Genomic DNA, 21,732 nt, shown 5'->3' with positions numbered 1-21,732 from the left:
GGACAGGAACAGACTAATTTGCATACAGCCAGGTTCTGAAACTGGGATGGTGCAATGAGCTAAAAAACGGTGTTGGATCTAGCCCTGATCTTTTGACTGGGTGAGAGTATTCTGCTTAATTCAGAGACTCTGTCCCTCACCACCCCTTGTTGTAAATATTTTTGTCCACCCTAAGCATGGAAGGGTATACTCAGACATGAGTCCCTTGCTCATTGCACCATCAGGATTCAAGCAAGCCGGGCCGAAGACGGCTGTAATGCCAGAAACCGGTCCCCGGAAGCTTGTTTCCTTCCCAGTGTAAGAATTGGCTTTTGTAGTTTGGTTTGCCCTGTTCCCATCATGCACTGGGACAGGAACAGACTAATTTGCATACAGCCAGGTTCTGAAACTGGGATGGTGCAATGAGCTAAAAACGGTGTTGGATCTAGCCCTGATCTTTTGACTGGGTGAGAGTATTCTGCTTAATTCAGAGACTCTGTCCCTCACCACCCCTTGTTGTAAATATTTTTGTCCACCCTAAGCGTGGAAGGGTATACTCAGACATGAGTCCCTTGCTCATTGCACCATCAGGATTCAAGCAAGCCGGGCCGAAGACGGCTGTAATGCCAGAAACCGGTCCCCGGAAGCTTGCTCCCTTCCCAGTGTAAGAATTGGCTTTTGTAGTTTGGTTTGCCCTGTTCCCATCATGCACTGGGACAGGAACAGACTAATTTGCATACAGCCAGGTTCTGAAACTGGGATGGTGCAATGAGCTAAAAAACGGTGTTGGATCTAGCCCTGATCTTTTGACTGGGTGAGAGTATTCTGCTTAATTCAGAGACTCTGTCCCTCACCACCCCTTGTTGTAAATATTTTTGTCCACCCTAAGCGTGGAAGGGTATACTCAGACATGAGTCCCTTGCTCATTGCACCATCAGGATTCAAGCAAGCCGGGCCGAAGACGGCTGTAATGCCAGAAACCGGTCCCCGGAAGCTTGTTTCCTTCCCAGTGTAAGAATTGGCTTTTGTAGTTTGGTTTGCCCTGTTCCCATCATGCACTGGGACAGGAACAGACTAATTTGCATACAGCCAGGTTCTGAAACTGGGATGGTGCAATGAGCTAAAAAACGGTGTTGGATCTAGCCCTGATCTTTTGACTGGGTGAGAGTATTCTGCTTAATTCAGAGACTCTGTCCCTCACCACCCCTTGTTGTAAATATTTTTGTCCACCCTAAGCGTGGAAGGGTATACTCAGACATGAGTCCCTTGCTCATTGCACCATCAGGATTCAAGCAAGCCGGGCCGAAGACGGCTGTAATGCCAGAAACCGGTCCCCGGAAGCTTGTTTCCTTCCCAGTGTAAGAATTGGCTTTTGTAGTTTGGTTTGCCCTGTTTCCATCATGCACTGGGACAGGAACAGACTAATTTGCATACAGCCAGGTTCTGAAACTGGGATGGTGCAATGAGCTAAAAAACGGTGTTGGATCTAGCCCTGATCTTTTGACTGGGTGAGAGTATTCTGCTTAATTCAGAGACTCTGTCCCTCACCACCCCTTGTTGTAAGTATTCAAAGAGATGGCTGCCAGGGGTACCTTTTCTCCCAGTGCATGTCACCAGGGTCCCACCACAGTTGGCCAATAAAATCTTGCTAACATGAACACAAGTCACCATCGGCTACATAATGTGAAGGTCAAGTATTAAGCAACAAGCATTTGCAATGCAATAGGTAAATGGAAATGCCTTTTATTTATGTTTTAAAAATCAACACATAAATACAAGTCATTGTCATTTACAATGCCAATAGCTCAAACTCTCCTAAATGCAAGACCTATTGCATTGCAAATGCTGGTTTATTATTTAGTTGTGTAAAGCAGAAGCTTTAGCCTTAGAACGTTTGTGGCATTTCATATTCATGCCTCAGTAACTTTCTTTGCACTTTGTAGGCATTACTGGATTGATTTTTTCAACGTAATCTATTTGGTCATTATGATAAATTCTAAATGTTGTAATAAACACTGCACGTTAAAAATAAAGTTAATAATACAAGAGCTATGCTATATTTGACTACTAAATAGGCAGCCACAAGTGAAGTTACCTTGCAAACAGGGTCACAATCTTAATGGTGCACAGGTGCAGTAGCACTGGGCTGAAAAGTTGTCAGAACTCCTCTAAACATAATATTGCTATATTGGAATACTAAACAGACGACACGAGTGCAGTTACCTTGCAGACAACAGGGTCATGATTTGAATGGTGCAGTGACACCAGGACCAAAAGCTCCAAGCACCCCACTAAACACCGATTAGTGCTATTTTTAACATCTAAACAGTCAGTCACAATTGCAGTTATCTTTCAGACACTGGGGTCATGATTTGATTGGTGCAGCAGGTGCAGTGGCACTAGGCCAAAGCGTTGTCAGAACTCCTTTAAACACTTAATATTGTTATATTTTAGTACTTAACGGGCAGTCACAGTTGCAGTTACCTTGCAGTTGAAAGGTGTTTTGATTTTTATTTTGATAATCAACTTTATTGGATTTTCAAGAACATAGAAATTCATTGGCAGCAGATCATTAATCACTGAGAGAAACATGGCAATGTATACAGTTGATAAGACAAGGGCGGCCCATCAAGGTTGGGCATGGCAGTCCAGATACTAAATACAGATGCATATAAAATAAAATGAAGGCAGATCATCACAGTGGTAGCAGATTAAACCATTTACCCCACACTTTACCGAATAAGTCAGGGCATCCCCGGGCTTCACATAGGGATTCCTCCTGCATTCCACACCACTCCACTCCACTCCCCTCCTCTATCTCTGTACAGTTGGTGCCTTAGCCTGGGACCAGTGCACAGCTATGTCTCTTTTTGCCACCGCCACCACCGTCCCCAGAAAGTGCTTGTCCGCCCTAGAGCCATCCAGGCCGTCAAACACCCCCAGCAGCAGGCGTATCGGGTCATGGGGAACCTCCCATCCCAGGGCCCGCATGAGTTCGAGTTCCACCCCTCTCCAGACCGGTGCCAAAACCGGACAACACCATACCATGTGATAGAAATCGTCTGGGGCGGAGTCACATGACGCGCATGCTGGGGAGGATCTCATCTGGGCCCGGAATAGACGTGTCGGAGTGAGGTATGCTGCATGAAGGTAGTACAGTTGGACCAGGCGTAACTTGGAGGATGTGGTCAGGATTTTGGGCGCCATAAGGGCATATCTGGAAATCACCCTCTTCGACTCTTCGAGGGAGCCCAGCCATCCCTCCCATCGAGCCCTGAGCCAATCCAGGGAAGCGGGACCATTGTTCACCAGTGACCGGTATATGCAGGACACACCAACCCTCCCAGGTTCCCCATCATGACCTGGGCCGCCAGCGGGCTGAACTCCGGAAGGGAGACGTGTGTATGAAGGGCGTGTCTGAGTTGTAGATACTTCTAGAATTGGGAATGGGGAAGAGCGTGGCGCTGCTGCAGGTCAGGAAAGGATCGGATGTGGTCCCCCACCCATACATCTCCGAGCAAGGAAATGCCAATGAGGTCCCAGCGGCGGAACCCCTGCAAGGACGAGACCCCTTGCATCCATGACCCATACCAAAGTGGCGTCTGCCGAGTGAGTTTCCGGTCCCACCCCACATGACGTAGGGCCATGCGCCAGGCCGTAAGCACCGTCCTGGTGACAGGGGGCAGAGCCTGTGGCACCAGGCTGCCATATAAAAATGCCTGGATCTGCGTGAAGTCCGTTGTGCTGAGTTCCACGCGGTATGCTGGGTCGGACCAGCCGCCCGCAAACCTATTGTGGATCACGATGAGTTTCGTGGCCAAGTAGTAGAGGTGGAGATTAGTTACTCCCATGCCCCCACCAAAGGGGGGATACGACAGTCCGCCAGGGATAAACGCGGCCTCCCCCATCCCCAGAGAAACCGGGTAAGAACACCGTCTAGTTCGCGGAACCAACTACCCGGGAGGTGGATAGTAACGTTTTGCAGTATGTAAAGAAAACGGGGGAGGATCATCATTTTAAAAAGCGCACTCCTGCCCATGGGGTTAAGGGAGAGGGTCTGCCATCTCTTTATGGGCGCCAACGCGAATAAGAGTGGTGAGAGCAGACACCCCTGACGCTTGCCCCTCCTGATTGGGAATGTCTCGGAAAGCTTGCCGTTAATGAGATCACAGGCTCTGGGGTTAGTAAAAAGAACTCTGATCAGGTGGCGGAAGGAGAGACTGAAACCTATCCTTTCCAGCACATCCTCAAGATAACCCCAGTCCACCGTATCAAGGGCCTTTTCAAAGTCGATGAAAAGCAGTGCCAAATACGGAGTTAGGCGACCTCGGTGGGCCAAAGCCAGGTGAAGGTGACTAATGCAGTGACGAGTGCCTCTGGCAGGCACGAACCCGCATTGGTCGGGATGGACCAGGTCCTGAAGAAGGGGTCGGAGTATCTGGGCTATCATAGTAGCGAAGATCTTGATCTCCGTGTTAATCAGTGAGATCGGGCGGTAGTCCGCACAATTCAGGGAGGGCGGCTGCGTCTTTGGAATGACCACTATTGTGGCCACATCAGATTTGGGTGGGAAGGGCCCAGTCTCCACCACATGACGGAATTGTTCCACCAAATGGGGGGCCAAAATCTCCCGAAAGGCCGCGTAGTAGTCTTGAGGGTAACCATCGGGACCAGGCATTTTACCGGGGTGTAATAGCGAAATAGCCTCCTGGATTTCCTCCAGGGTGAAGGGGCGATCCAGAGCCTCTGCGGTCTGCTGAGAGAGACACGGCAGCGGAGTACCAGTCCTCTCCAGCAAATCTGCCAGAGGAGCGCCCGGGGGGCGAGCGGTATAGAGGGCCGCGTTGTAAGCAGCAAAAGTTTGCGCAATGGCTGAGGACATCACTCGGTGGGCCCCGGTATCCGAGCGGATTTCGGGAATAATGCGGTTGACTTTGGGATAGGACACTAGGTTGTGGAGGAGCTTGCCATTCTTATTCACCCCACACATAAATACAGGCCACCGATGAACGCCAAAGCATTTTAGCGGATTCCAATGAGATCCGGCGAATCTCCTCGCGAACCACTGCTAATTACCGGGAGGAATCTCCGTGACCGTCAGTGAGCTGGGTTTTTTCCAGCTGCACTGCCCGAGACTCCAGTTGGACAAGTTGGGCCGTTTGCTCCGTCCGCTTCGCGTGGACCAGTCTCCTGGGCACCCCCCGGACAACAGCCTTGCCAGCCACCCACAACGTCCCCGGCGAGGAAACCGAGCCCGTATTAATGGAAAAAAAGACGCAATTCCTGACCAAGTGACTTCACTAGCTCAGAGTCCTGCAGGAACCAGGCATTTAGCCACCAAGTCGCCGGTGGACCCGTCAGGGAGGACCCGAGACCGAGGGAGATGGAGGAGTGATCAGAAATCCCCCTGGGCAATATCGTGGCCCCAGATACCAGCTGGCAGTCTGTGGCAGGCATCAGGAGAAGGTCAATAACGGAGTGAGTATGGTGGGCTTGCGATGTGTGGGTGTATTGTTCCCTGCGGGGATTCCAAACGCGCCATAAGTCACAGAGGCCCAGGGCCGAGGACCAGCTTGAGAGGATCTACGCGGAAGCACCACGGGCCTCCGATGGGGTCTCCGTCGTGTCACGCAGGGGTTGCAGGACGGCATTGAAGTCTCCCCTACCACTGTAAGACCCTGTGGAAAGGAGGAGATTACCTTTGTAAGGTGGCAAAGAGTTGGAGGCAGGAGTGCAAGGGGAATGTAAATGCTTAGGAGGTTCAATGGGCGCCCTTCAATGGTTCCCGAGACGGGCACGTAACGGCCCTGTGCATCAGTCTCAGCTTTAGCCAGGGTAAAGGGAAGCCCCTTTCTGAGTAAGATAGCCACCCCTCGGGAGCACCGTGTAAAACCCGAGTGCCAGACCCTGTCAAATCCGTAGCGAGCTAGGAAGTTGCATTGTGTACCCAGGAGGTGCATCTCCTGGAGGAAGAGAATGTCCGGTGTGTGGCTGTGAGCAGCACGGAGGACGGCCGTCGGTCCAGGAGGTCATTGACATTCCAGGAGAGGATGTGGATAGGCCTAATGAGGGTGTAAGTCATCTAGAGGAATGGACTGCGGAGGGGCGGATGTCGACTTGGGACCGTGCCCAGCCCAAGGGGAGCACCCACCCAGACCCGGGCTCAGGAAAGGGGCCATGGGAAGCGGTGATCTGCTCGTCAACTGTGGAAACTAAAAAGGGAAACACGAGTACCAATGAGAACCTCAGACAGCGGCCCGTAGGCGGCCAAAAATAACAAACTGATGGGAGATGTGATCTGCTTGCCAACTGTGGACCAATCAGGGAAACATGGCTACCAATGAGAGCTGCAACCAGCGGCCCGTAGGCGGCTAAAAATAACACTGTCGGGAAACAACGGTCCCCCTCCCCTCCCTCACCCCCCAACTCCCCCCACTTCTGAAGTGGAAGCATCTGTCGCCCCAAAAACCCCAACCACTAACTACCCCACATAGAGGTGATTCGCTACTCTAAAACGGTTAGCAACTAACAGTCAGGAGCATGGCTGAGTTGGACCCCCCCTCCATGTATACGGATAAATACCCACTGTAGATAGACATGTAGTGGATAACGTAAGAGTCATAGGATGGATCAGATCCGGGATTGAAATGAAAAGGTAAACCCTGGCCGGGTCGTCCGGAGGAGCCAGGTAGAACCCCATTCATGGGGACGGAAATAGGCCCGCTACACAGGGTCTTGAAGTGGAAATGAAGGTACACAAACTATAGCACTGATCACACCCCCTCCTCCCCCCCAGAGCCACGGATCACGGGGCTCCCAGACAGGCTTGAGTTCGACATGGCCCTCCGCCGGGTGACGTCTGATCTTGGGGCGCTACCCATATCGATAAGTGAAGAGGCCAGGGTGGGGGAGGAGGCCCTTTGGTTCGAGGCCTGAGTCGGGGGGCGCCGGGACTGCTCCCCCGGCGAATGAGAACTCCCACCCCTGGCGGTGGCCTCGTCTTCTAGATTCGGTTCGGCGCCACTGTGCCTTGGGTACTTCCTGGCCAGGTTGCATTGTTGGTCTTCAGGGAGGGGGCCGCACCAGGTAGGAGGGGCCACTCCTCCATAAGCCAGGTCCATGCCTCCTGGGGGGTGTCAAAGAAAAATGTTTTGTCCTGGAAAAGCACCTTAAGTCGAGCCGGGAAGAGGAGTCCGTATCGGAGGCCCATAGCCCTGAGTTTTTGCTTGACCTCGTCATAAGACCAGCGCTGAGTCTGCACCTCTCTAGAGTAATCCGGGAAGACCATAATTTTGGAGTTCTGGAAGTGCAGCGGACCCAGTTCCCTGGCGGCCTCCAGAATCGCATCCCTGTCCCGGAAGTTGAAGATTCGAAGGATAATGGGACGAGCGGGAGCCCCAGGAGGGGGTTTGGGGGCGAGGGAGCGGTGAGCCCGCTCCACCGCAAACCAGGGGGAGAGTTTCTCCTTGGGGATCCAGGAGCGGACCCAGGCCTCAAAAAAAAAGGTCGGTGCGGCCTTTTTCCACTCCCTCCGGAAAACCCAGGAGGCGCAGGTTGTTTCTTCGAGCCCTATTTTCGGCTTCTTCGGCCCTGCGATGTAGCTCCGAGGTTTGTGTCTGAAGGAGGGCCACCTGGGATTTGAGAGCGCCCACGTTGTCCTCCATCGCAGAGATACGGGACTCCGCTTCCATAATATGGGCTGTGGCATTACAGAGGTCCTATCAAATCAAGGCCACGTCTACCCTCACCTCACAATCTTGCTTTCCACCGAAGCTTGTGATGTGCTTATCGCCTGCAGGATGGTGGAGAGATCACCCCCGGATGCCCCAGGCGCAGCCGTAGACCCGCCAGCTGGGTCTCAATCAGACTTGGTGAATTGGCCCATTTTAGTTTGGGTTGGGGGAATGGTGGCCTGGGTGGCGCGGTTTCTGCCCATATACTCGAAGAGTCAGTCGGAGGTGGTCTAAGGAGGGCGAAGGGGGGGGGGACGCACCAGTGCCTCGGCCGCAGCCCCCGCCACCGGTATAGTGGCCGATTCCTCACCCGCTCCCCGACGTTGAAGGGAGGAGGCCGCTCTCTAGGGGAGCTCGACTCTTCACAGCAGTGGCGGCCCTCAAGGCAGCTCCCGTGGCCCCAAGACCCCAGGGCCCCCCAACAGGCCTCAGCAGCAAGACTCCAGGTGTCCTGGGGAAGAGAAGGGGGTGGGGGAAGGCACCAGCGTGCCCCACCTGACACAGTAGCCGATCTGCCCCCACACCGAATCACCGCACACCCCGCAGCCTGCAGATAGTGGGGAGAAGCGGGCCTCCCAGGCAGCAAATCCGGGGTAGGCCAGAGAACCTGCAGGGCCCTAGAAGTCGCGCATCTTTCCTCTCCGGCATCAGGGCAGTCAATGGAGGCACCACACTTCACAGCGAATCAAGCAGCCCGCCCTCGGGGACACAGGACGGTCTCAGATCAGCCGCCCGCTCCTCCGGCGGGTCCAACAGCAGGCATTCCCCCACTGCACCCCAAGATGGCGGAGGGCGCGAACAGCTGCAGCAGACCAAAGGGGGGATGAGGGTGCCCCAGCGGGAGTCACACACAGGGCCGCAGTAGGGCTCACCGGCGGTTCCAGCAGGGAATTTAGCAGCCCCAGGCCCTAGGGGCGGTCAATCCGGCCAGGCACCATCACAGCCCACAGTCTCACCGACAGCCCGGAAGGCGCGTTCTAGGTATTTCCACCAGAAAGCTCGGGGGGGGCAACACAAAAACGGACTCCCAGCCTCTTGGCCCCCCCAGAGGAGCAGCTCAGGCCGCACCCGGCGCCAGGCTCTCCTGCATTTAGCCAGGCAGCCGCGTCCCCAAGGCCGCCGCCTCCATTCACCACAGTGACGCCCGGGGGCAGGGCCATCAGAGCGGCAAGGCCCGGATCCGCAGTCCCGGACTGTCTTCTGTGGCCGAGGCGCGGCGCGCGAGTAGCGCCGCGCCCTACACCGTCCGGAGGGCCGGTCAGCAGCCACTCTTAGTCGCCTCCACCTCCGGAAGACCGCGGGCGCCGCTCCGCCCCTCTGAGCGCCTCCAAGACTCCCCGGGCCGGTCCCCTCCGATCCACAGGCACCGGGCAGGAGATCACATCTCGATTCCGGGCTTCATCCCGACCGTCAGCCACCGGCACAGACCATTGCCGCTAGGAGGGTCCCAGGTGGACAGGGTGGGGAAGGAGAAGCCGGGGCGCCCGGGCCTGACGGGCCCGGAGACCAGCCGCCATCTTGAGGAAGCAAGGCCGCCCGGAGGAGAGGGCCAGCGAAGGCGGCGCGGGCACCAGGCAGTCCACAAGGAGGTTCCGAGCGATGCAGGCGGGGTAGAGGAGTCGCCTCTGGAAACGTGGATCTTCGATGTCAGGTAAAAGCGGGCCAATGCGAGGCGGATGACGGAGGGGGTCAGGAGCACTCTTAGGGCCAGATGTAGGTAATTCTATTTTACCACTTCTTAAATACTGAATTTTACCGATTCGGTATTTAAGAAGTGGTAAAATAAAGGGGGGGTTTGTAGGTAACACAGACTCGGTAAATACCGAATCGTTAAGATTCGGTATTTACCGATTATCTAAATGCCGATTCGGTAATGCCCATTGATTCCTATGGGCATTGAAGCCCATAGGAATCAATGGGCATTACCGAATCGGTATTTTTCGATTCGGTAAATACCGATTCCAGCAAGGGTGCAGGGGTGTCACTTTGACACCCTCTAGCACCCCAAAGAGGGGCATGTGTGCCATGTGGCACACAGACATGCCCTAAGGGCATGTCTGTCTGTCACATGACTAGGTGTGCATGCACACATGTGCATGCACACCTGGATTCGGTATCTTACCACCCAATTGGATTGGGTGGTAAAATACCGAATCTGTAAGGCCTTTGGGACTCAGAAGAGTCCCACCTACATCTGGGATTTACCGAATCGGTAAAAATACCGATTCGGTATTTTACAGAATCAGTAAATTTACCGATTCGGTAAATTTACCGAATCTGTAAAATGATGCCCCTACATCCCAAATACCCATTTACCAGTCGTTAAATGGCCTCCTACATCTGGCCCTTAGAGTGCGACCGCCATCTTGACGCCTCAAGCCGCGCCCCGAAAGGTGTTTGATTTAAATAGTGCAGCAGGTGCAGTGGCACTGGGGCTAAAAGTTGTCAGAACTTCTCTAAACACCTAATATTGCTATATTTTACAACTAAACAGGCCGTCATAAGTGCAGTTATCAAGCAAGCACTAAGGTCATGATTTCACTAGTGCAGCAGGTGCAGAGGCATTGGGACCACAGCTCCAGGCACTCTACTGAACACCTAATATTGCTATATGTTATTCCTAAATAGGCACCCACAAGAGCAGTTACCTGGCAGACAAATGGGTCATGATTTCAATGCTGCAGCGCGTGCAGTATCAACAGGCCCAAAAGCTCCAGGGACTCCACTAAACCCAGAATATTGCTAAATTGTACCACTAAACAATACAGTCACACGTGCATTTACCTAGCAGGCGATAGGGTCATGATTTGAATGGTGCAGCAGATGCAGTAGCAACGGGCCCAAAAGTTGTCAGAACTCCTTTAAACAGCTAACATTGCTATATTTTACTACCATAAGGCAGACACAAGTGCAGTTATCTTGCAGTTAAAAGGGGTTTGATTTGAATGGTGCAGCAGGTGCAGTCGCACGTGGGCGAAATGTTGTCAGAACTCCTCTAAACAACAATTGATGCTATATTTAACTAATAAATAATCCCACTTCTCCAAAAGTGTCAAACCCAGTAAATTACCACCTCACAAATTAGGTAATCAATGGTACAATAAATCATGCCGCTCTGCCTATGGCTCTCTGGTGAAAGCCATTAAATCACGGAATACCAAGGACATTAGGGCAGCAAGGATTGCATATAGGAAAATCCCAAAACAGGCCAAAAAGGATTGGGATGATCAGCACTGGCAGGATCTACTAGTGGCTAGTAGGTCTAGAGACCAGACAAAGTTCTGGCAGATAGTTAGATGGGGAAGTGCAGTGGAATCCCAAGTCCTGGTTAACCATGTGTGTGTCGCAGTTTGGGTCGAATATTTTGAGTCTCAGTTTAGGGGTCTAGAATCTGTGACAGTCCCTGCCCCCCCTGCTCTTTCCCCACAAGTCCTAACCCCGAGCCACTCCCTAGTGTTTGTTGGGAAAGATGTAGAGAACTCACTGAGGATGGTACAAGGGGGAAAAGCACCAGGTATGGACTGCATCCGGACAGATCTATTTAAATTTGACTTAATTAATTGGGTGCCTTACATTACCTTTCTTGCCAATGTTATTGCGAAGGGTGCACAAATCCCGGACTCTTGGCTAGGAGCTGAGATCCTGCCTATATTTAAAAAGGGGGATCGTTCTGCTCCGGGGAATTATCGCCCCATCAGTTTAATAGATGCCATTCAGAAAGTAATAGCTAGGATGGTGCTTGTAAGGATCAGATTTGGATGGACCTAGAGAATGTCTTGTCCACCTTACAAGCTGGTTTTAGAGCCTGTGTAAGCACGATTGATCAGGTGTTTAGATTTATTTTAATTTATTGGAAGGTTGTCATTCTGGCTGGTGGAACTATTTATGCAGCGTTTGTAGACTTAAAGTCTGCCTTTGACTTAGTTCCAAGAGCTAAGCTATGGGATGCCCTGGGAATGATGGGGATGCCTCAAGAACTCCTTCAAATAGTAATCAGACCTCACGAAGCAAACTTCACGCAGGTTAGATGGGGCAAACAGGGGCAGGTTACAAAGAGATTCCTGGTCTCTCGGGGGGTGCGTACTTGCACCGACCCTGTTTCTGTTGTCCATTAACAGGGTAGTGCAGTACTTCGCAGCTTTGCCTACAGATGCCCCTAGCTTAGGTGGTAACAAGTTCCCGCTACTCATCTTTGCGGATGACACCCTTATTCTATCTAAAACGCAGAAGGGTCTCCAGTCCGCCCTAAACAGGTTTGAGGTATTCTGCCAAGATAATGATCTACAGGTCAATGTTACAAAGACTAAATTTATGGTCTTATCCAAAAATAGATTGCAGTCAGGCCATGTTAGTTGGAAGGGCAGCGTGTTAGAGCAGGTTAAAGTCATGACTTACCTTGGGGTTGTATTGGAAAACAGGCTTAGCTGGAAACCCCAGCTTGACATACTCTCTCTGAAGTTTGCTCAGCTAACAGGGTGCTTAATTAAGGAACAGAGAACTTCACTGACTAAAAGGATAGGTCCTGCTTTAAAAATTTATAATGCTAAAATAAGTTCAGCGATCTTGTACGGCGCAGACTTATGGGCTTTTTCGGACCTGTCGCCACTAGTCAGAGTTCAAAATAAATTCCTTCGTAATCTTGTAGGCCTTCCCCAGTCTAGCCCCTTGAAGCCCCTGTTACTCGACCTGGGCTGCCATCCTATTGATGATGTTGCACGTTTCCGAGCAGTTGCCTTGTGGAGGAGAGTGTGGACAACCCCGGAACTGGCACTTTTTGCTAATGAAATCCTGGATGTCAGATCTGTGGTGGGCTCAGGCAATATTCTCTGGTTCAAAAAAGTGAGAATGCTCCTGGAAAATATGGGCCTAAGCCATCTCTGGATCCCTCCAAATAATAATGTCTTCCCCTCGAAAAAGGAATTCAAAGCTCTATATTGGTCCACAGTAAGACAACAACTCATAGCACAGACCGACAACACCTCCCTGTCTGGTAGGTTCTTAGAGCATAAACTTGACCCTTCTCTAGAGGCATACTGGGATATCATCACCAAGAGTGGTGATAGGAAGCTTTTTCACCAGTTTAGGGTTGGGTCGCTTCCGTTGAGATCATTCACCAGTAAATGGCAAGGTCAGACAAATGTGTTTTGTCCTTGGTGTGAGGACCAAAAAGAGTCACTAGGTAATTTCTTTTTTGTTTGCCCAGCCTATTCAGCTCCCCGGAACAAATGGCTAAAACCTGTTTGTAAAAATTTGAGAACACAGGTGGGGCTAGAGGCGCTGCGGTTAATGAGGACCGACACAACAGAACTAGTGGTCATTGCAGTTGCAAAGTTCTTGGGTTGGTCGTGGATTATCAGAGCTAAGCACCTAACAGATAGTTGACCAAGTTCTCTAATCTGTTTTATAATCATATTTTAGTACGTCTTTAACCGCATACATGTTATATTGTTGTAACATAATTTTTACTCGATGATTTGTTTTGCTAGAGTGTTTTTTTAATGGCTAGGGAATGACGTTTGAGTTAACTTTTATAATTGTCTTTTATGATGAAATATTTCTAAATAAAGACGTATGAACTGAACTGAACTAATAAATAAGCAGTCACTAGTGCTGTTACCTTGCAGTCACTAGGGTCATGATTTCAATGGTCTAGCAGTTACAGTGACACCGGGGCCCAAAGCTCTAGGAACGGTTTTCATCCTTTACGACGCAACTTTTACCACGCAGTGCTGTTACAACACAGGTTTTACTACGCATACCATTACAACGCATTACAGTGGGGGGCGCTCTAGGATAGGGAATAAGTTTAATTTACTATCCAACACCTTCCCTTGTGTCAACGTGGACTGGAGTTGGAATAGTAAATTAAACTATTCACTATCCAGCACCCCCAAGTGTAATGCGTTTTAATGGTATGCGTAGTAAAACCTGCGTTGTAACAGCATGCGTGGTAAAAGCATGCGTTGTAACGTCATACATTCCTAGGAACATCTCTAAACACCTAATATTGCAATATTTTACCATTAAACAGGCAGTCACAAATGCAGTTATCTTGCAGGCACTAGGAGCATGATTTGAATGGTGCTGCTGGTGTAGTAGCACCGGCCCAAAAGTTGTCAGAACCCCTCTAAACACATAATATTGCTATTGAATCAATTCAATCTATTATTCCCCTCTTTAATTTTTCAAAATGTTGCTATTACTTACTCGCACTATCCACTAGTAACAGCACAATATAATGCCTTTTTTAGCAAAAACAAAAAACAGCTTATTATTAATCACATAGGCAAAACCTAATGCATTTACCAATGCTTTTTTACTTTGCTGTGAATACCCCAAATTTAAAGAAGAGAAGACAGAATGGATTGTTTTTAAATATATGCACATATCTCATATAATTGCATTTGAAGCCCTGATGTCAGTATACTTCTATTTCCTGCAGCAGAACAGATCAAGAACACAGTCATACCACTTTATTTGAAACTATACATACTTTGTTCAGCTTTCAATGGTGCAATATGCCCAGTGATGGCAATGTGAAAATCATGTATTGGCTCTTCAGAGAGAATTGATTCTTTGCTTTCCTCCTTGATGCTACATAACGGTATCTCCTGAAGGCAAGGCAACTGAGATGGCTGCAACAAAGAAAGAAAATAGTGAGCTAAATTTGCAGAATATTTATTTGACATGGTTTACGTTATGTTTAGAGAACAATAAACACACATGCAGAGTGCAAAACAACATACCAGTAATTATTATTTGTTGAGCTTTAGGTTGAAACAGAAGATTACTTATCTACACAGCATTGTACAATAATGAGGTACCGGTGGAATTCAGTGCACTGAGGGGATGTCATGGGAGGGTATAGGTCATGTGAGTATGGGATTATGCAACTAATGAAGCCTCAGTGGTTACTGCCCATCAATGTGTTCATTTGGAATCTTCTCTCCACGTCAAACCCAAACTTAACTATAACTAAAATCACATCCCACATCACACTTAGCATCTCTACTTTAAATATAATAATGAAGTACTACCGTCAACAAGAAGAAGTCCTGTACAACAGAAAGAATAAAGTCTGCTTCAGTTACATTTACTGCCGATACAAATTTAAATGCATTTCAATTAAGTGCTACTGCTCTCCTTTGATAATTTTTCCAATGGGTAACTTCCTTGTTAGATTATGCTAGCTGATGCTCACTAATGTCACGTATTAGTTAGCATTTGCTACGCCATTTTCTTCTGCAGGTGCCATTTTCTTTGCTGTTCGAAACTAATCCTGTTTGATTCTGAGAAATGCTCCTTGCTAAGTTTTGTTTCTGCAACCAAGAATTGTCTTTGCCAGTGCATAGCTTTCCCTTGGTAAAGGCTCTCTCCCACCTGTCTGGCAGTTTGATTGCAGGCCAGGGTGAAACAGCCTTGAAAGTGTTCTGAGTTGTGCAAAATACGAGAGTAGAAGCCTTTTCTTTTGCCTTTACGCTGTTCGCCCACATTTGTTAGGAAAATTCCACTGTGGGTGTATCATTAGATGACCATGCAATGCCTATAATGTATCTTTATGCTTCCAGTTCCTCAGTAGCACTCTCTCAAGACTATGCAGATGGGGCCCCACTCTGTGCGTATACAATTAATGACTATTGGTATATATTCTCCACTGTTTCATTGCCTCTTCATTTAGCATGGAAGGCTGAGAGGTGGTCAGTGGTGACCCGGGTGGCCTTAATCAGGTCACTTCCTTCAATTTGGCGCCCGATCAGGGACTTATTCGGGGCATGACCCATCCATTTTCCACAGACAGAGGGGAGGACGAGGACATCATCAGGGCGGATGGACGGCTCAGTGATCCCTGCATGAAGAGATATGTTTCTCGCAGCTGCTGCCTCTATCCCACCGGAGGGTATCTCGCCCAGCTGTCATCCCGCCTGGAGTCCTGCTCCGACTGTTTGGTCCGAAGAGTCAGCAGTGGAGAATTGATCTACCAGCAGGTGAATCGGTTTCATTTTATGTGGTACCACTGTAAATGGGTTCTGTTTCAGTACTAGGACTGTTTTGGTGAAAAGTGTTTGCAAATACTTTGCCGGGTAAAATAAGGATTTAGTTTATCTCTTCTTTACAATGCCTGCTTTCAGTAAGATTCAGAGTTTGTGCTGTTATTGTTGTTCTAAAGGTGCACAGTTGGAAGAATACCAGCCTGCACCCCCAGAAGGTAGTCCTAATTGTAATATGTATGTATTATCTTTAGTACGTTATGGCACAAATATACGAGGGACAACGCAGAGTTAAGGTGGCCTTTGACAGGCTCTATTGACGACAAAAGATAGAATTTCTAATGGAACAGTTGTTTAAAAGACGCAGTAGACAGTCAATGTTTGACTAACTTCTTACTTGACAGAAGGAGGCCAAACAGAGGCGATTAAAGATACCAGAAAACAATATATGAGGAGCCTTACACAAAAGGCTGTAGCTTACGATAAAGACAAGCAAGAGACAGGAATAGAACTCGAAGACAGAAGATTTCGGTTGCACATTGATATTGGTCAGGAAAATGGTGACACTTTTATGGAGACCTTGTTAGATACTCGACCCCCGCCACCATATGCCCGAGAAGGGATATATCCCATGGTTTCCCAGTCCCCACTCATGGACTGGGAGGAGTTGGGACTTCACATGATAGGCGACCCGTATACTGATGGCGAGTTATCGCCATTCAGGGTGGTGCAAGATCAATTTGGCCTTCCTGATGTGAGTTTCCTATTACATGCGGCTGTAACGACGGCAATACGGAAACAATGGAAGACTGGACAGTTGGAGCCACTGACAACCATGGCTTGCCAATATGTGGTAATGACGGCGGGAACATTTAGAGCGGTCACTTGCCTACACTCCCGAATGCTGAATGAGGGCTTAGAGCTACTGATAGCATTGAAACAAAAATGGGAGGCAAGTGTGGGGAAGCCCATACCGGACACAACATGGGGTCATATTCTGAGGAGAACGTGGAAAGGGAGCAGAAATGCTCGATTTCAGCAAGTGCACTTTTTTATAGTTCATAGAGCTTACCTTACCCCGGGGAGGATCCGGAGGTATTTCCAGGTGCAGGACGCAGCGTGCCCTAGATGTTTGATGCCTGATGTGGAACTGGATCATATGTTGTGGGACTGTCCGAAATTAGGGCTGTACTGGGCTGAGGTGGGGGCGCTTCTTAATAAAGTAACTGATAGGCAGGTGGAATATGACATGGCGACATGTCTGTTGCTCTGGTTTCCTCACACGACTAAAACGAAAATCACTAGCAAGTTCATTGATTTGGGCCTCATCTTAGCCCAGAGGGAAATAACCTGGCACTGGAAGTCGAAAGAGGGTCCGTCTAGTAGGAGATGGGCGAGTGCATTACATAAATGGGCTAGTAGTGAAAGTACTGTCAGACTTAGGCAGGCCACCCGTGCAGCGAATGAAAAGAGTTTGGAAATGGCAAGGGCATGGGAGGAGCTAGTGCGAGCGCTAAGGAACTGTCAAACAGAGGAAGAGGACTAGGAAGGGAGAGTATTGAATGGAGTTCCATGGGATACAGCAACGGATGAGTATTGATCCATCAGGTTTCTTCTGATTATGGATATGTATGCGTGTAATATGCCCACACCAGCAGCAGTTGGGGGGAGGGTTGTGGGTGGGTTAGTTGGGGGTCCTAATAAAGGTATATGGGGTGACTGAATGCTTAATGAGTCATATGTTGACCCTTGTGATGAATAACCGATAAATGTGTTTTCTAAATTGGGGTACGGTACACTGAGTTTAACGTAACGGGAGACTCCTAAGTTGGGTGGTTGGATAGGGGTAATCGAGTTGGGTCCGCACTGATCTTCAGCAATTACCTAATGGGGACTGTGACAGGTTCAAGGTTGGGAAAGGGGAACAGGGAGATACAGAAAAGCAGATGCAAGACCATCTTGCCGAACAGATGCAATTGTTTTTCACTTTTAGGTTTCTGGCATTTTCCCAGCTCGCGCCGCCCGGCCTCCGGGATGTGGGTTAAATGGCTGTGTGATGCTTAGTTAACGGTCTGTGAATTGCAGCTGTCAGAGGCGGGAATGTCGGAACAAGTGATTGTGTATCTTACGACTCTGCAATAAAAACACATTTTACAAAAAAAAAAATATCCCATTGTTTCCCATCAGCAACCAAAATACACAACAGGTGCATCAGTCTCTGAAGCTGATATAACTACTGCCCCAGCTAATGTACCGCCTACTCCTTCCTTTCCATCACCACCTATGTCTGCAGCAATTCCCGCTACTCCTGTTACAGACACTCATCCTTCATTAACACTAGTTACTGACACCAGCACGGGGTCCGGAAGATAAAGATTAAACTGGAGTCAGGGAACGGTTGGGTTCCTTAATACAATCTAGAATGAGGGAGGAAGAGAAAAAAATGTAATAGCGGAACAGGCAATACGATGAGCTCGCAACCCAATTTACAGTCTTGGGGACATATGCAATTAATGCGAGACTTCGACCCTTTTATACAGCAACATGCCCTTAAAAATATGTCTGCCACACTAATTGACCTCTGTCACACACACATCGAAGTGGAACGCCCCAAACCAAATACTATTTGATATTAATGTAGGCGCTTATGTAACTAACATGGAGCCGGACCAAGTGTTCTAGAATATTTCCACTCTAGTTACTTATAGAGGCAGACTACATGATAAGAGTCCCACTAAAATAACTCAGTTCCCAATGTTATGTTATGTTATGTTATATTTACTTTTGTATAGCGCACGGCTACTCAAAAAGAGTGTCCCGGCGCTTTGAGTAAGGAGGACTACAGTACAATAACATAACACAGTTAAAAAAAAGAAGGAGACAGCGATAAAGAGGGCAAACCAAATATATGCAGCCTACTGGGTAAACAACCAGGTTTTAAGACCTTTTCTAAAGGCAAGTAGGCTGGTGGCTCCCCGAAGTGTGAGCGGCAGAGAGTTCCACAACTGTGGCGCCAGTAGTCCAAAGGAGCGACCTCCCAGGCGAGCTCTCTTCACTCGCGGGACCACCGCCAAGAACAGAAATTCCGATCTCAAGGAACGAACAGGGTGGTAGAATGCAAGTCTCTTTTGGAGGTACTTTGCTCCAACCGCATGGAGGGCCTTGTAGGCCAAGGTCAAAGCCTTGAAGGCGATCCGCTTGCGGATTGGAAGCCAGTGCAAAGTCTGCAGCAAGCCTGCTGCACTGGCACGTCTATTCAAGCCAAAGATAGCTCTCGCAGCAGCATTCTGCACCACTTGGAGCCGCTGTAGCAGATACTCTGGCAGGCCCAAGTAGAGAGCGTTCGAATAATCTAGCCTAGAGCCGATCAGGGCCTGCACAGTCAGCTTCCTGTGCTCCTCAGACAAAAGAGGAAGAAACCTCCGCAGCATCCTAAGGAGGCCAAAGCACATCCCTGACACCCCGAGAATCTGGGATTTCAACGTAAGCCCCTTATCCATCTTGACCCCAAAGTTCTTCGCAATCTGGGATGAACAAGACGGAGGGAACATATTGATGGGCCACCAAGCCTGCCAGTCTGGCTCCGTGTCGCACCCAAAGAAGAGTACCTCGGACTTATCGGAATTGCACTTGAGGCTGTTCAGTTGGAACCATTGAAAAACAGCCCCAAGGCAATCCTGGATACTCTCCCCATCAAAGTCTCCTCCTCTCTTACACGGGAAGAGGAGCTGGGTGTCGTCTGCGTAGGATACGATCTGGGCCCCGAACGACTCCGCCAACGCCGCCAAAGGGGTCATGAAGATGTTAAAAAGGGTCGGGCTCAAAATAGAGCCCTGTGGGACCCCGACTCCCAAAGGCGGCATCACGGCGGAATCTGGCGAGGCCCAGACCGTTTGCCGGCGGCCAGCTAGAAAGGAGGAAAACCAGCTGAGCACCGTCCCCCGTAGTCCTATCTCATAGAGTCTTGCGAGAAGGCCATCATGGGGGACGGTGTCGAAAGCCGCCGACAAATCCAGCAACACCAGCATGGCTTTGCCTCCCGAGTCCAGAACCCCTTTAATGGTTTCTGATACCTCAAGGAGCGCGGTCTCTGTGCTGAGATTTGGACGGAAGCCGACTGAGTGGCATGCAGGATCTCATTTGTCTCCAGAAAATTGGAAAGCACCGTCTGAACGTGTTTTTCCACAATTTTCGTGAGAGCCGGCAGCAGAGAGATAGGCCTGTAGTTGACTGGGGCCTTCGGGTCCAGGCCAGGCTTCTTAAGCAGCGGGATGACCATTGCCTGCTTCCAGGCCTGCGGAACCACCCCCCGGCTCAGCGAGAGATTCAATAGCGGGTTCGCCAGGGGATTAATCACCTCTGCAATTTTCGCCAGAACCAGAACGCGTGGTTACTCCCCTGGCGAACCCGATTTGAGATTGCCCATGAGTGCTAAAGAGGCAGGGGCAGAAATAGGTGGAAACACGCCCAATGTCAAACCTGGCGAGGCCAGAGGGGATCGGTTAGCCTCAGGGTTAATCAGCCCCACGGGTACACCCGATGGGAAGGAATCCTGTATCAGTTGGATCTTGCTAGTAAAAAAGTTAGCAAGATCCGACGCCCAGGAATCAGCTGGCCTCTCATCAGAGGTATTAGACCGTGGGGATGTAAATTCTCTCACAATGGAGAAAATCTCCTTACAGGAGTTGGAGGCGGCCTCTATCCTCCCTGCCAAATAGGCTTTTTTTCCCAGGCGGATGTCCCGGTGATAGGCCTTAACCGCCGTCTTATAGGTCAGCTTGGCCACTGTGTCGTATTGTGCCCGCCAAGCTCTTTCGGCCACCTTACACTGCTGCCGCGTAGCCGACAGTGCTGCGGTGAACCACGGAGCGGAGACCCGTTTCGGTGTCAAGCGGGGGGTCAGTTCCGGGGCGAGATCGGTTAGCCTGACTACAAGCCACGCATGCAAGGACTCCAGATCCTTCTCTAGGTCGCCAGAGAGGGGGCAGGGGTGATCCAGGGCAGCCTGGGCCAGCATCGCAAGGGTAACTCGATGGTAAGCCCTATGGACTCGACCCTGCTGCTGTGACAGAGCAACAGCCGCTTTAACTGTGCCTTTGATTGAAAATTTAGCAAGCAGATGGTCTGACCATAGTACCGGGACGATCTCTATCACCTCAAGAGGGGATGACGAGAAAACCTGGTCAAGCGTATGCCCCTTGTCATGCGTAGGCCCCTGCAGATAAGGGATCAGTCCCAGCGGGGCCATAGCCTCTGAAAGTTTAGTAGCCACCCATGATTCCACATACTGCTAAGTTTTTCTCCGTCATAGATTTTTAAAATGCATATTTAGCATTCCCAGACAGCAGGTATTTGTTCTGATTTTCGCAGGGTGGCAAAAGTTTCTGATTGTGTAGAGCTCCTCAAGGCTATACTGAAAGTCATAGCATCTACAGTCAAGCATTAAAAGGTCAGTTGGATTCATTCTCACTTTCTCTAGGCAATGCATTGGTACAGTATGTCGATGATTTGTTAATTGCTCCTTTAGGTCACCTTCTGCCGAAGGAGGGTAGAAGATGAACGCCAGAACGCATCAGTGCCATTAATAAAATGCCCTGTCCACAAATTCAAAAAGACGTGCATGCTTTTATAGGTATCACTTCCTACTGTCGAAAGTGGATCACCAACTATTCCTTACTGCTCAAACCCCTGCTTGCATTAACAACAAAAGATGTCCATGAGCCTTTACCTTGGAAGCCAGATTGTCAGCAATATTTTGAAGAACTAAAAACTGTGCTTTGCTCTGCTCCAGTACTAGGCACGCCTGACTACAACAAGCCTTTTGTATTATAAGTCCACAAGATGGTTGGCTGTGCTCTCTCGGTCTTGACTCAAAAATGTGGTGATAGACAGAGACCTTGCATTTAATTCTCCTGTTGCACGGGCCCTCCTGAGTTATCTGCGAGCAGTCAGGGCTGTGGCCACTTCCATCAGACAATTGTCTGGACTCGTACTCGATACTGACCTCACATTTATGGTACCCCATGCTGTGG

The 21,732-nt window shown here is 49.6% G+C and overlaps 1 protein-coding gene across 7 annotated transcripts in view; it reads right to left on the bottom strand.

Moving 5' to 3' along the window:
* Positions 1 to 21,732, bottom strand: part of BRDT (bromodomain testis associated) — a 2,808,714-nt gene that overhangs the window by 441,679 nt on the left and 2,345,303 nt on the right. For all 7 annotated transcript variants that reach the window (XM_078646309.1, XM_078646320.1, XM_078646312.1 and 4 more), the window contains one exon: positions 14,206 to 14,347. In XM_078646309.1, coding sequence (XP_078502435.1) covers positions 14,206 to 14,347 — 142 coding nt within the window. The remainder of the gene's footprint in view (positions 1 to 14,205; positions 14,348 to 21,732) is intronic.

This window comes from Lissotriton helveticus, chromosome 1_1 (genome assembly GCF_964261635.1).
Source record: "Lissotriton helveticus chromosome 1_1, aLisHel1.1, whole genome shotgun sequence".
Classification (NCBI taxonomy): Eukaryota; Metazoa; Chordata; class Amphibia; order Caudata; family Salamandridae; genus Lissotriton; species Lissotriton helveticus.
The sequence above is the reverse complement of the archived record's forward strand: the minus strand, read 5'-3'. Positions and strand labels throughout refer to the sequence as shown.